Genomic DNA, 14,359 nt, shown 5'->3' with positions numbered 1-14,359 from the left:
GTCACGTGACGGGTATCTTGAAAAACAGATACTATGAAACTGCAAACCAATTTTGTTTTTATTACCTTGAATTGCAAGCCAAAAATAAACTCAATAATAAATTCAAGGAAGGGCGACAACAACTTGACATGGTTAACAAAATCGACAGGATACTGGAAACACGTCTATGAAAGCACATGATGTAGATATATATTTATTACTCAACTATCGTTACGAATAATGCTTTAAGTATCATTCTTAGTATAAATATTTGCACATTTTAGTTCACATTATCGACAGTTATACTGACAAGGAAAACGGCAGAAGTTGTTGGTTTAGCAATAAAAAAACCTTTGTAAAAGAATTGTTTAGCGCCCTCAATCGATTAAGCAGGGAGCAGGGTGAGTCTTTTCTGAGTTTGCGTAGTAGACCCAATGACTTTGTTTACAAAACAATTTCTAATTAACCATAACATTTTAAGATCAAATTTTATCGTTCAGTTCGTTTGACTTATTACCAATTACACCAATCATACATTTGTAACATCAAGGAGAATGATTGTAAAACTGAGGTTCCACAGAACGCAAGTGAAAATTGAGGCATGTTCCACAGTATTTTTGATTCGACCCCCCCCCCCACCTTTTCAAGGGTGCCACTGACTGTTTATAACTTTTACAAAAATTGAGGAGGAAACGCAAATGTTGCAAAGCATTGTTTTCAAGGGTGCCACTGACTGCTTATAACTTTTACAAAAATTGAGGAGGAAACGCAAACGTCGCAAAGCATTGTGGGTAGTTTACTGCCATGACAATGCGTGGTGACATTTTCTGTCTTCGCGGGAAGTGCTGATGTCGGGTCAGCGGTGAAACAATATAAGAGCTCAAAAATTCAGGTAAAACACGTCCTTAGATAAAGGACAATGGGAACGAGCGACAAATACTGTTGAACAGTATTTTCGTTTTCACGTGGCCTTCAAACGTGCTTTCTGTTGTACCACAGTTTTACAATCAATCTTGGTATTTCGGAAAGTCACATTCCATTTTTGTTGTGGCATCACTTGAATACTTGGATACATGGATTGGCAAAGACACATGTAGGTAATACAGTGAAACGCCGATATAACGAACACCACTATAATGAACATTTGGTTATAACGAACGTCCCCACGGGCTCCCGAAATAGTGATATTCTTTTATAATGCACAATCACTATAACGAACAACCACTACAGCGAACACTTTCTGTGGACCCCATCGTGTTCGTTATAGCGGCGTTTCACTGTACTTCATTGCAGTCACAGTGTTCTTCTCTCGACAGGTGACAATTTTAAACTTTAGAAAACCCTGAAGTCGGTTATAGACTCGGTTATCTAAGCTTATCCAAACTAGTATTCTTTCCCACCAGGTATTTTTATTATTATAATAGTCTATGATGGAGTTGGTGATGCAATGTCATTAAATTGTCCTGCATTACCTAATGATTCGGTGTTAAGAAAGTAGTTTACTAGGGGAATATATCCATAGTCTTTACCCAAGGCGTATAATACCATGACAGGTATGATAAGCAAGCATGATCAACAGCGGATCACTGTCACTTTGGGATCGATGGGCAGTTTTACGGCTTTATCCGAGTCTAATGTGCTGCTGGATGCCGCAAATGTTATGATGCTCATGACTAACCGGAGAATTAGCCACTAAACAACGCTTAAACCACTGCCATGCTGATGCAAGAAACAAGACATTTACTTCGATGGGCAACATGGAGCGCCGTATTCCGTTAAGTTGAAATTGCGCCCTCTTGTGTGAAGAACCCTCGAAAATGGCAGCTGATGTGGTAGATGAACATTGGCGCTTGGCTGCGCATACGCAAAGACGACCTTTATTCCATGGGAACCTGGATTGGAAAGGAAAAAAGGAAAAGGAAGTTGGGAAGATATGACAGAGAAGACGGAGAAGAGGAAATGGAAGGAAACAGAAAGAAAAACCAAAGATAATTTACTTTTAAGTGGCATCATTTTGTGGTGTGAATTGCCCCTTGTTGACCCAAGAAGAAATCGATGGCTTGTAAGCAGGAAGGCTATTCAAAAATGCAATTCCCGGAAGTCCTGTCGAAGGATGACATTTACACAACCATAACCACAAAGATTTTTAAAAAATGAATATTGAAACATCGACAAATTGCAGATTTGCTGTTGTTGCCTCCATCAACAGAGGGCGCAATAGACAAACTAAAGACTCTTCGGCGCGGGTACATTTTCTCTTGGGAGCCGCAAGAAGCTTTGGAAACACTTTAGTGAATGCCAGTGCCACACAACATACGCTACAACATTGTTCCCATTATTGCATCATGTCAGCAACATAGTACAGTAGGTTGCCTTAAGCACAACCGCGCCATAACCATTTCCCCATACACTGCAAGTCCCATCTCCAAATTAAAAAAAGTCTCATCACAAAATGAACAATGAGGATATTTCCAGGATCCCCAAGGCCCGCCCATGGGTCGGCAGGGCCAGACAAAAGCTTGCACATCTGCAAGAGGGGCGATCGAATCAGCTTCCTTCGTTATCTCCGGGGCTCTTTGGCCCAGCGTACCGTGCCGTGCTGCCTCGGCCCACCGCGCATTGCGCCCGGTCAACCGCAAGCAAATCTCCCCGATCGCGCCCAACGGTCAGATCCCAACGCGAGATAAACGGGCAGACCGTCCTGCCGACTAGCGCGCACGGCTGTTCGCGTGATGATGACGGTATTGCAAGGGCCGTTTATTAATTTCTAGCGCTTCCAAATGGATTGAAGAGAAAGGACGAGGGGGTTGATGAATAAAGAAGACGGTTATATTGATGTAGAGGGAGATCTGAGGAGCTGAAAGATGCGACTTGAGATGGGGCTCTCACTGGGGCGTCTTAGAATGAACTGATACAGGTGGAAAGGGATGAAAAGTAGAGAAGGGGGAATAATGACCGAGACAGTGAGAGTAGAGACAGGAGATTGGGAACATACAGGGGAACATGAATTTCGGGATTTCAGTTCAACTGTGGCTCATGTTGATGAATGAAATTATTTACGGCGTGCGCTGTGCCTATTCTTGAATTTTGAACTTTTGATGATTTCGGCACGCAAATAAAGCAAGTGCAGTCTACTCTATGTATAATTAAGTGAGCAATGATAGGCCACTGTTTGTTTTTAAAGAACGAAACGTTGTGTAATGCAATAACTCCGATGCTGCAAGCCAATCACACGGATCAATGTAAACAAAATTAATGACTCCATGACCTCCTCCAATGACCACGTGGCTTCGCTATCAGCCAATCACAAGACAGGATAATAAAATATACATAATCCTCCCATCAGATCACACAAAAAAATTAATATCCAAACAAAGCCGCCAACCAATTACAGAAACACGATATGGAACTGACCAGACCAGTGACGTGACCTGCTACATGAAAACATCTTTCTAATTTTGCAGTTGACCAATCACAAAGCTTAGTCTATAACAACTCGTGACCGCCATCAGCCAATCAAGCGGCAGGTGATACGCACATCGATCGCTCTATGATTTACACACGAGAACACCCGCGAACCGCGCACGGACAACCTTTTAATTAGAAAGCGCTCCCAACTTAAATCAATCAATCACTCGAAGCGGAGGCAAACAATGAGTGAGGCAAGCCGTCCTATAATTCCCCTTGACTCTGTTGCTCTGGGCCACGGAAATATTATTAAGGTTTTTTTTCCTCCAAACACCAAGGTTTGCAGCGATTTCATTCTTCACTGACACACAACTCCCAGCTGTGCACGCCGTCCCTGTGCGACGGTTTGAAGTGACAAGCAATGGCGGAGGAATATTTTAATCACGACTAATTTTACATCTTTTTTTTTTTTTTTAATTCACGCACACAATTTTATAGGCCCTAATAATCAGGGGGCGAATATGAAGCTGCTAAGCGCGACCGTTTCTAAGCACAAAAAAATATCCGCTTAGCAAAAACTTAAAACATGCCAAAATATCACAAGCCTTATATTGCTTGTGATTTTGTTAAGCAATTTATTGTCAAAATTGTTAAGCAAAAATGTGAAGCAATGCTTTACAGCTAAATGGAAGTGGGTGTAGATTCCAAAACCCAACGCATGATCCATTTGCACTTGACGAAATGTTCGGGTTTTCGATGCCATCTTTTATGTGATCAGAGAACATACACCAACGAATACAGAATTGACAGGAAAAGAATAACAAGGCTTATCAATAAAAAAATACTGATCGATAGAAACACTTGAAAGCCAACAACACAATCCTATACGAAATGCCGAGTATTGTAGTTATGTTTATGCTAGTAGATATAAAACTGAGTGAAAAGTTACTCAATCCAAATGATATTAGCAAGGACGTTTCGAATGAGATTTATTCAGTCAATAAGTTCAGTTTCCACTCTAATTTGCAAAAACTCTTTAAAATGTAACAAGGATTCACTCTTTATCGACTGATTTCTTCTTTCAATGGGTGACATAGTAAAATTGTACTCTTTGGAAATAAGACTGAAACATTAATCACTCAATCCCGCAGCTGTTGAATGAAATGATTGCGTGATAGTTCAACAGGAAGTGCCAAGGAATCAAAACACATGGAGTACCGGTCGCGTGACTGCTATCGGCCATTCATTTCACGTCAAAGCGCGCCCAAACTATCTTCATTTCTATCTCTTCTAGTTCTGATGTCATTCTTCATCAGTGTGAGACGCAACTAATCATTCATTGGTTCCTATCTTAATAGTATTAGTTATAAACCCCTCGCCAACCATTACACGGGCATCGCATTATCGACGATTTTTCCACCGCTCTGGAAAAACATCTGGACCGTCCGTCCAATTGGTTGTCATGACGACTAATGGCGCAACATCAGTTTTCGGGGTGGGAGAAATTGCGCTCGGCTTTTGTTCGCGCGCAAAAAAACGCACGCTGGGCCCGCTCACAGATGAAAATTATATTGCATCAAAATCACGCCGCAGGGGGTGGGTGGGGGGGGGGGGCGAAACGGCAATGTGGACAGGTGTAGATTGGGTAAGCACAATGCACATGCGCAAAAGGAATATCATGCACTAAAGGGGCGTGGCTATCAGCACTCAAAAAAATCCAATCGATGGCGAGAATAATACATGAAAATCTGGATGTGGCGGAATCGAAGTGTGAAATGTGCGTCTGGACAGGTGTTGAGATTCTTCAAAATTGACACCTTTAAGAACAAGTCCAGATGTATGCACTTTTTGGACATTCAAGGTGAAAGTTAAGAAGTCTTTCCTGAATGTCGTAATTGCACTCTCCAGCGGTGAAGTAGCATGGTTACCAAAAAAGTTGTCATGTCGACTCGGACATTGTGCTTTCACGTTGTACTGTTGCTATGCTCTAAAATGGGCATACATTGGGATTACCATAAAAAGACGTCATCAAGAGATGGGTTCACTTTTGACTTTTGAAATTTCACCTGCCGTGCAACGGATAACGGTGAGATCGATATGGTGAATTCTTCACCTCAACGACTGTTTGATGTTTTCTGGCACAAAGTAGATAGATTTTGAAGTGTGTCACTAGAATCTACAGGTTTCAGCTTCCATCGTGTATGATCAGATCAACCGTGACAAGGGCGGATCCAGAACACAATTTGTTTTTTTTTTTGGGGGGGGGCAACAAAAATTTTGGTCCCCCAAAATTGGGTCCAAAAAAATTCGGCCTGGTTCGGGGCCCGTTTATGGGCCCCGAAAAAAATGGATTCTGGATGCTCTGTGGTGCGATCTGAGGCAATTTTTGACCACTTTGACCATTTGTTTTTGAGGAAAAATGGTGGTGTACGTGCGCAGTGCCTGCCTATATTGCGTCATCCCTTAAAAAAGGGTTCTTTTTTTGGGGGGGGGGGGGGGGGCATGGCCCCTGTTGGCCCCCCCGGATCCGCCCTTGTCCGTAAACTGTAGCAATTTCAACGTGTTTATTTGTCAAGCTGACAGCTCATTTTATAGAGAAAATTGCCGATAAAAATTACTTTGTGACACTGTCATAAATATTACTCGAAATGTTGAACGGTATTAATTTATCGACGGAAAAGGGCAATTGTATAAGTATAAAACATACAACAAGGGGAGAAATCATTTACCTACACGACAATGTTGGATAATCACGACATGAAACAGTCGTTTCCGCACGTGGGGCGTCTCAAGTTGCGTCTAGAGGACACGTGCACTGTAAGCGCATAAACCAATTAATTAGTGTAATTAGCATGCAGCGGGACAGCTGTTTCGCCTTGTACACATCAAAGTTCAACAAGTACATGTAGAAGGCAGGATGGCCCGAAATAATCACGTGAACGGGCAACTATGAAACTGTTCACGCGGGACAGCTGGTGTGGTTAGTTAGGCCACCCACACAGGTAATGGGGGATCGTCGTGGCGTTATCCCCAGGGGAGTCTGGGGACCGACCAGGAAGGGTTGCTATGCATTTATTGCCTGAGGGGCGACAGATTTCAGATTTAGCGCCAATTTTATATGAATATAAAATTGGGGGAAATGTTGCATATTGCCCTAAAATTTGAGTTATTCGCTTGCGATTGTAAATTCCAAAATATTGAAGTTAGGATTTGGCAGCAAAGCACCATGTGCGTGCATGGAATCTGTGTTTGAGGTTAGGTGCCTTGTTATAAACTTGAAAACTCAACATTATTGCATAGTTCGTAAGACTTACGGAAGTACAAATAAAATCCATCACTTGTATGTATCAGTGACTTCACACTTAGTGCGCAAAAGTTTGCGCGCATTTTGAACCTGGTTATCGGCCCAAAGTCACCTTGGATATGCAATCTGCGAAGCCAAATAAATTACATGCACTGCACTTCAGCCACTCCAGACAAAGCATTTCCCCCGCTTTCCCCAGTCCCGAGCCAAAAAAAAAAAATTATTGACGTGGTTTCAAGTGGCAATATTTTCCCAGTTCCACACGAAACACCTGGACTTATCGCGTCCCCCGCTGCGCCGTCGCTCGCCAGCAACCGGTCACGTTTTGCGGGGTCCGTGTCAGTGCATTAAACCACGGCCGAACAAACGCGCTCCCAGCCGGTCAGATGTTTGTGAGGGGAAACTGAAGTCGCAACTTGTCGTGACACCAGCGGGACTTTCACACGATATTGCAGCACTCCGGGCAATTTTTCTTGGCGGTAGAACGGCTGCAGTGCCTGGGGCTTTTTTGCGATATTACCCCCACCCCCCACAAAAGTTCACTGTTATTCCGAGTTGTAAATCCCGTTGACAAACGCCAACCCGTTGGTGAAGTATGCACCAAAGCCAAGGTACCAACTTGTAACTTCAGTTTGGAAGACAAGTTTTCGTAATGTAATCCTGGAGAATTTTTTTCCATGTTGTTCCACGTGTTGAAGGGAACAGTTCTTTTGCTATTTTTTCCTGCATTTTATTTTAACGTTGATATAGGGGTAAGCAGAGTAATGCTTGTGCGATATTATCGCATTACCGCCGATTCGATTATCGCGAGGATTCTCTATCAAAGCATTGCGATATCGACAACGCGATATGAAGCTACATATAGGGCCTACACATTAATATAGGCAAAAGTCTTTGATAAGAAAAGTTGATTGCAAGATGTTTTTATATCTTGATTTTCACAGAACCTTAGGCCCTGCGATCAAGAACTTGAATATTTTTAACCTTAATGGGTTTTGGTTGTTGATGCACACTATCTTAGTGTAACACTTGTCCAAAATCCAGTAAAGTATATAGTGTTCCTTTCCACAAGAACGGAAAAGGAAATCACCGACACAGTTTTCGGTGGTTAGTTTGTTTTGTGGCTAGAAACCCCATACCCGGATGTCACAAACATGTTGAACTTGTAATGATACCATGAACAGCCGTAGGCATACTGCAACCTCGGGTAGAACACAGTTCCTATTATCGCAATTTGCAGGTGGAAGTACAGTTGCAATGGTTCCTGTTTACCCCGGAAATCATATCACCCAAAAATGACAGAGATACGACCTGCAAAAAACTAAAAGGTTTATCGATGATTGAAAGTGGCAATTAGAGCACGTTTGCTGATTCTGTAAGGGGTGATTTGAATAAGGTTCTCTCAAGCACATAACCAATCTCATAATCAGGATTCCTAAGTTGCATACCGTGCTCAAACATCCGTAAACTGGGTTTTCTAAGCTCGTAACTCCGCTGTCGCCGCCAGTTATCGCCCCCAAAAGTTGACGACTCCACTCCCAGCCAAAAAATACAATAATTGATCATCACTCGAAACAATCACTCTCACAGGTGGTACCAGTCACTGACCTTCCAGACTCACCCCACACATTTTTGTAGCGCACCCATTGGCCCCCATTACGCCTGAAAAGTACCCATTCCATCACCCGACACCCTATCAAATTCTCGGTCTCTTTATTTACTTCTTCGCCAGGCTGCGGTACCGCTGCTGAACCTTGGGGAAATAAAACAGTCCTTGTTTATTTAATTTCTGTCGAGAGGGTCGTACGTAAAGATCCAAAACTTGCAATATGGAATGTTACTTGTATCAGTGGTGTTATTTTTTTCCTGACGGAGTAAAGTTCTCTCGGCGACTGACGAATGTTCGTGGCGCGACCGATCTTTGGCCCTACGACCCCGGCCGACAAATTGGCATCAGTCACCCGTCACTAGCTCCAAGAGAAGGAGGGTGAATGTGTAGGTCGTTCGGTGATTCACGATTGTGAAAGGGGAAAAGGGAAAGTTATGCAGGGTTGACTAAGTGGAGAACTAGCGATTTAGTGTTTGCTCTGAATTTAATAAGAAGGGTCAGCTCGTGTTCGGCGTAGGCCCTATCAGAGGCTGTCAATGTCAACCAAATACAGGAACCCGTATACAAAGATGGCAATCACTGTACAAGTGATTCACAGAAAGGAAGGATTTTCACAAAACATTTCGTAACCGACGAGACACATTTCTGTCACAAATTATTTATTGCAGTTTTGATATAAATCCACGCATGCTTGATTCAGTGTGCGTTCACGCGAATTGTGCGTGTCAAAACGTCTATCAACAATGTGGAGGGAAAAACTACATATCCGGCCACCCTCAGTGTTTTTCTTTGACGACATTTTCATGAAAATGTACAAATGTACGTAAACCTGACGCATTTAAGCTTAATTTATTTAATCAGTGTAATGAAGGAATGCAGTTTTAGGCCTTCACCGTTATTGAATGGACATAATCCAGAAGGAACATCATTCAGAGCATGTTTGACATGGCTGATAACATATAGCCCTGAACAGAATGGCGAAATATAAATCTTTTTGACGACAGTTTTATATTCCCGTTTGTTCTTGAAATGCTTCTGAAATATTTTCTGTATGTTCAGGTGGCAATGTGCTCAAGAGTACAATACGCAACATCAAATGTCACGTGATCATCAGTGTGTTGATCACGTGATGCTGATGAAGCAGAGTACGTTGATTCTGAAAGGGGTAGTGGTGGGGTGGGGGAGGCAGCTGGAAAAATCCTTATACAGACCTTACAGGGGCGTGGTGGGTGGGTGGGGTGGGGTCACGATGGTTGGGGTTCCGGCACATAATATCTATACGCACATGATTCGTTTTACAAGTTCAAGTATATTTTAAACAAAGTCAAACTCCACGCCCCACCAACACGGCATGGAATACAAGACACGGAGTCACAAAACCACGTCGACAAACGAAACTCCCGAATAACACTTGCACAAAATTTATGGTCGATTTTCCTTTCGTTCACGTCCAGACTCGCAACCCTAAAGGTCGCCACAATCAGCAGAGACAAACCGCACACAATGCAAATTAGTCATGTTTTCTGTCATAAAATAATATACAGCGCGAAAATCTGGAAGTTATCGCCGGGACCAACCCCCAGCAAAAAGGTCTTATGTCCCCATGGACCGATTTCGAATCGAAAGCACATTCCGGGCGCGCCGGTGGCGGAATATAGTTTATAATACCTCGAATTAATCAGGTCTCGTGATATATTGGGTTTCCATGATGGCAGATCGCGTTTGTTGTTTGTCGTCAGATGGCCGAATTAAACAAATACGAACAAGGTAGCTGCATGAATTAAAACCCAACACTAAGGCGATATCTGGCATGTGAAATGTTTTCGGGTTTGTATGAATTGTGAAATGTAAAATAGTTTGGCTCCACACCTCAACAGGTATCTAGTGTGGAAATGTTTGCGATTCATTTTGTTTGTTGTGCCGTTAAAATGTGCATTAGGATAAAAACGTTTTGCGTACAACTGAAGCCAATTTCAAAAGGATGTCATTAAAAACAAATTGCCCAAATCTTCGCGAAACCTATTATTGTTGCTGAATTTATTTGATAAATTATACACTGAAACGCGGCAACAATTTTGTACACTAATTTCAGGGGGTGATTTTCAAATCAATTTTAGGCAACATTCTGCCATTAAAAAAATAGGGCGATTTACATACGAAATTACGAAATAATGTCATCCAAAGCGTATGCGATGGCTTCATTAATAATGACCGATATGTACTCGAATTAGAGAACATTATGCATTCAACACATTCATCCCCGCACAATTAAATTTACGCCCAGGCCGCCGATGGAAGAAAAAAACCAACACGACAAAAGGCATTTGTTGCCAAGGTCGTTTCCCGCCATCAGCCATTGTTCGCGGGAAAACTAATAAATGTAGGTTTATTTCTCTCCGTCGGCGTGAGGGTTAACATCTGCTCCAGTGCGGTGGTATTAGGCGCGTCGCATTCATGATAGCGGCGCGGGTAGTTAATAACACGATCACACTGTAGGTACGGCGAAGCCAGACCGACACAATTATTGTAATCACTTTGTGCCGTCCCAAGTTCAAAGAGTCAATCATCGACAATGATTTGACGAGTGTTTCCAAAGACCAGCCAAATCGTGTTGTAAACAGCTGGTTGGTGGGAGTTTTGAGCAAACAGAGAGAGTTCAACTCCTGCTTTTGTTCTTTGACACAGTCATGGCAAATCAGATTGACAAACGGCCCACCGCCACGCCCCTTTTGTGTGTAAACATGGCAAAATGCACGACGATCTGCTGCATAGATCGTTTGCAATCGCGCCATCTTGAAGGTGTGTGCTTTTGTTCAGCAAGGATACGCACGAGTAGACTCTTTGTGCATTCAGTGTTAATGAGTTAGCATAACAAAACACACCTCCAAAATGGCTGCTGTATGCAATCGATCTAGGGCACTTTTGTGGAGTTGCTTTAAAAATGGTTGCTCGACAAAAATGGGCTAAAATGTCCAGTATTCTTGGCATTGCTTCTGACGGCCTCCTTCCCTGCTGATTGCAGCTGTGCACATTTAGCCATGTCCGAATTACTTTACTACGGCTTGAAATTACACATGAGTCTATGGTAGCCGTTGCAGCCACTTCCCATAGACTCGTGTGCAATTTCAAGCCGTAGCCAAGCCAATTCGGACATAGCATAATCATTTATAAATCCTAATTTAAAACTAACATGACTAAGAGGCTCCATTAACATAATTAAACTAAAAGGTGATAAACCAGCAACTTCAATCCCAAATTGCCCTGTAGATTTTTTATTTTATTTTTTAAGACAGCAAGGCCCTCCAAACAACCTCATATCTTTTACAGGCATGGGAAAAAATCAAATAAACTTTCTCACATTGACCGATAGAGGGCGATGTGCTTTACCATACAGCGCATAATAGCCAGTTAAAAGCGTCCAAGATAATGGAGAACAGTTTCGAATTGACGGGTAATGGCGGCTTTTAAAACGATTCTGTTTGTTGAGTGTACAATGGGAATGGAGACACAGTGGATGTGGGTTTAATGCCATTGTTTGCAAAAGTGACAAGTTGTCGATTCCATGAGAAAGTGTACCCGTTTCGGTTCTCGATGCCAAAATTATTTTGTTTGTTTAAAACAACTTGCGAACAAAGTCATATTGGTATTTGATCGACCAATAAAGTTCTACTTTGCTTCACGACAGTGGTTTATTAAAGTTCAAATCTTTTATATCAGATTTAGTTTCCCATGGATTCGTCCGGATGTGTTGCCTCTTTTGACAAGCAAGTTAGAGCTTAGAATAACCTAGGTCTGTACCTTTCTTCGTTTTGATCGCCCTTCCGACTGGAGTGTTCTCGTGCACATGTCCACGCAATCGCTGAAAGACATCTGCTGATGATCTGGAGAATAGTCCATATCAGCTAAGTTAGCCAGAGCTAAGATGTAACTGCACGCGATTCTCAAGATAGCCAACTTGGAGAGTTTCTGGTTGTGGGAGTAGGAAGGGACAGCCCGCCGGAGACCCTCGAAGGCCGCGCTGATGGTGTGGACTCGGTTCCTCTCTCGTGCGTTGGCAACGATCCGACGGGACCGGCTCAGGTTCTTGTAAGACCGAGACGTCTTCTTAGAGCGGGTGGATGAGGAGCCGCCGCGGGAGGAACTCGCACCGGAGTCTGGGGAGGCACCCTCAGCGTGGCTGCTTCTGCTATCACCGTCCATCGCCTCGCCCTCCTCCATCATAAGCTCCGGAGAGTCGGCACAGGTACCTTGAGACCCCGTGGCATCATCTAAGTCACTCTTAGCTTCATCGCTGATCATCCCACCACCACTATCACCACCGCTACCTCTAGCGTACATCATCACAGAGTGCATGGGGAGGGAGGTTGCGGTCGACCCTTGACTGTCTTCACTTGAGTTACTAGCCCTGCTAGTGTGACCCTGTAAGGACAACACATTCTCCGGTATCAGTTCCTCCACACCACCCAGGTGGTATTGGTGTTGATACCGACGCCGGTCTATGATCACACCGCACCGGTAATCGTCCTCGGTCTCGATGGTCAATCCTGGAGCGGTCAGCCGGCCTTGGTCATCTGGGTGGTCCGGAGCGTCCGCAGGTTCTTCCTTGACCACGAGGCTACTCGTGCTGAGCCGTCTGGGCTCGCTCTGCTTCCGTTTATTGCGTCTCGAATTGGAACCGACGGGGGAAACACTCGAGAGGGTTACTTTACTGCATCCACCTTGCCCCGATTTGGAGTCCTGTTCCTCCTTACAACTCCTCTCTTCAGATGGGTTCGTGGAGCGACCCTCTCCTCTCTCCTGGTGATGCCCGTCAGGGCTTGGCGATTTTTCCCAAGACATTGTCTTTAACTCAGGATGGTCCCTGAAACAACAGAAACACACCTAATTTACAGGATAAAATGTCCAGCCTCTTGATCAATTCTCTCCTCGGAATACTATCTTGTTTCTTCACCGCGTAGCACTGTTCCACTACATCATGTCTTGCTGTGAGCCGAGTGTGCGTGTGATATGTGTGTACACAGCGTACAGTTACGGAGTAATCCAGCCCGCCTGGCCAGCCACTCGACACGAGCCAATTCAAGCCAGACAGTCCAGATGTTCAGAGGCTCCGAGAATTCCTAATGCGATGCGTAATATGCGGATGTAATCTCCGGCCGATTACCGCTAGGTGTGCTCACACACGCACACACAGTACTTGCCCCGGAGTAAAACGATCGCCTGTTCTAGCATTGGAAACCCGAGCACACCTGGTTCAGCCGTCCAACTTGTGGACACAACTCGGTAGGGTTTCACTCCGTCCGTCGGTTCATCATCATCATCATCAAATACCGCTGAGGTTTTCTACTTCTTTTCAATTTGCAATCATAAAACCTTCGCGGTGGCTGTGAACGACTTCACCTCCAAATGTGAACGCCTCGATGATTATCACATTCCTGCGGAAAATGAAATTCGAAAAACCATAGAGCTCTTTGGGAAAAACTAAATGAAGAGATTGCTAAAAATCTCTGTGTGAAGCCGACCGCAGTGTTTATATGTGCACTTGTGCTCGCCCGGGTTAGCTGTGAGGTTTCTCGATGATGTTACACCTCTAGGCTTGCAAATAATAATGCAGCCAGCGTTTCGCAAGATGTTTTTGGGTGGCTCGTCTGTCCTTGCCTTTTATATAGCTTCCCAGCGATTACCTACACCACACACTCCCATAGCAGACATGAACACACACGCAGTGATCTACAACAATCGCATGTGCGAGCACGTTCTGCGGCTCAACCAGATGTCAGCTGTACAGAGGGGCCACCGCGCTGATATTGTGTTTAATGGCAGTGCATAATCCGCGCCTTATTATCGTGATTGTATCGCCTCAATCTGTCGCTTGCTTTTGACAGTGATTAGCATTCGTGCCTGTAGCCACCTGTGCAGGCTAGCGCTGGCTGGCTGGCTGGCTGGCTTCAACCAGTAAGCAATCAAAAACCTAGGCGCGGGGCCCCGTCCACGGGGCGCTATTCGCTGACAATGCCCTGGACCCGATATCTACACAATATTTGCCGTGTGCAGAGTAAACA

At 44.0% G+C, this 14,359-nt stretch overlaps 1 protein-coding gene across 1 annotated transcript; it reads right to left on the bottom strand.

Annotated features, from left to right (window-relative positions):
• Positions 1 to 163: 163 nt before the first annotated feature.
• On the bottom strand, positions 164 to 14,139 carry LOC119739901. The gene is made up of 2 exons (XM_038215028.1): positions 12,099 to 14,139; positions 164 to 1,871 (listed from the first exon to the last, which is right to left on the bottom strand). The coding sequence occupies exons 1-2, from the start codon at positions 13,137 to 13,139 to the stop codon at positions 1,857 to 1,859; spliced, it is 1,056 nt and encodes a 351-aa protein (XP_038070956.1). The 5' UTR covers positions 13,140 to 14,139; the 3' UTR covers positions 164 to 1,856.
• Between the last annotated feature and the right edge of the window lie 220 nt (positions 14,140 to 14,359).

Source organism: Patiria miniata, unplaced genomic scaffold, assembly GCF_015706575.1.
Source record: "Patiria miniata isolate m_02_andy unplaced genomic scaffold, ASM1570657v1 HiC_scaffold_4, whole genome shotgun sequence".
Classification (NCBI taxonomy): Eukaryota; Metazoa; Echinodermata; class Asteroidea; order Valvatida; family Asterinidae; genus Patiria; species Patiria miniata.
Note: the sequence above shows the minus strand (reverse complement) of the source record. Positions and strands in the feature narration are given on the sequence as shown.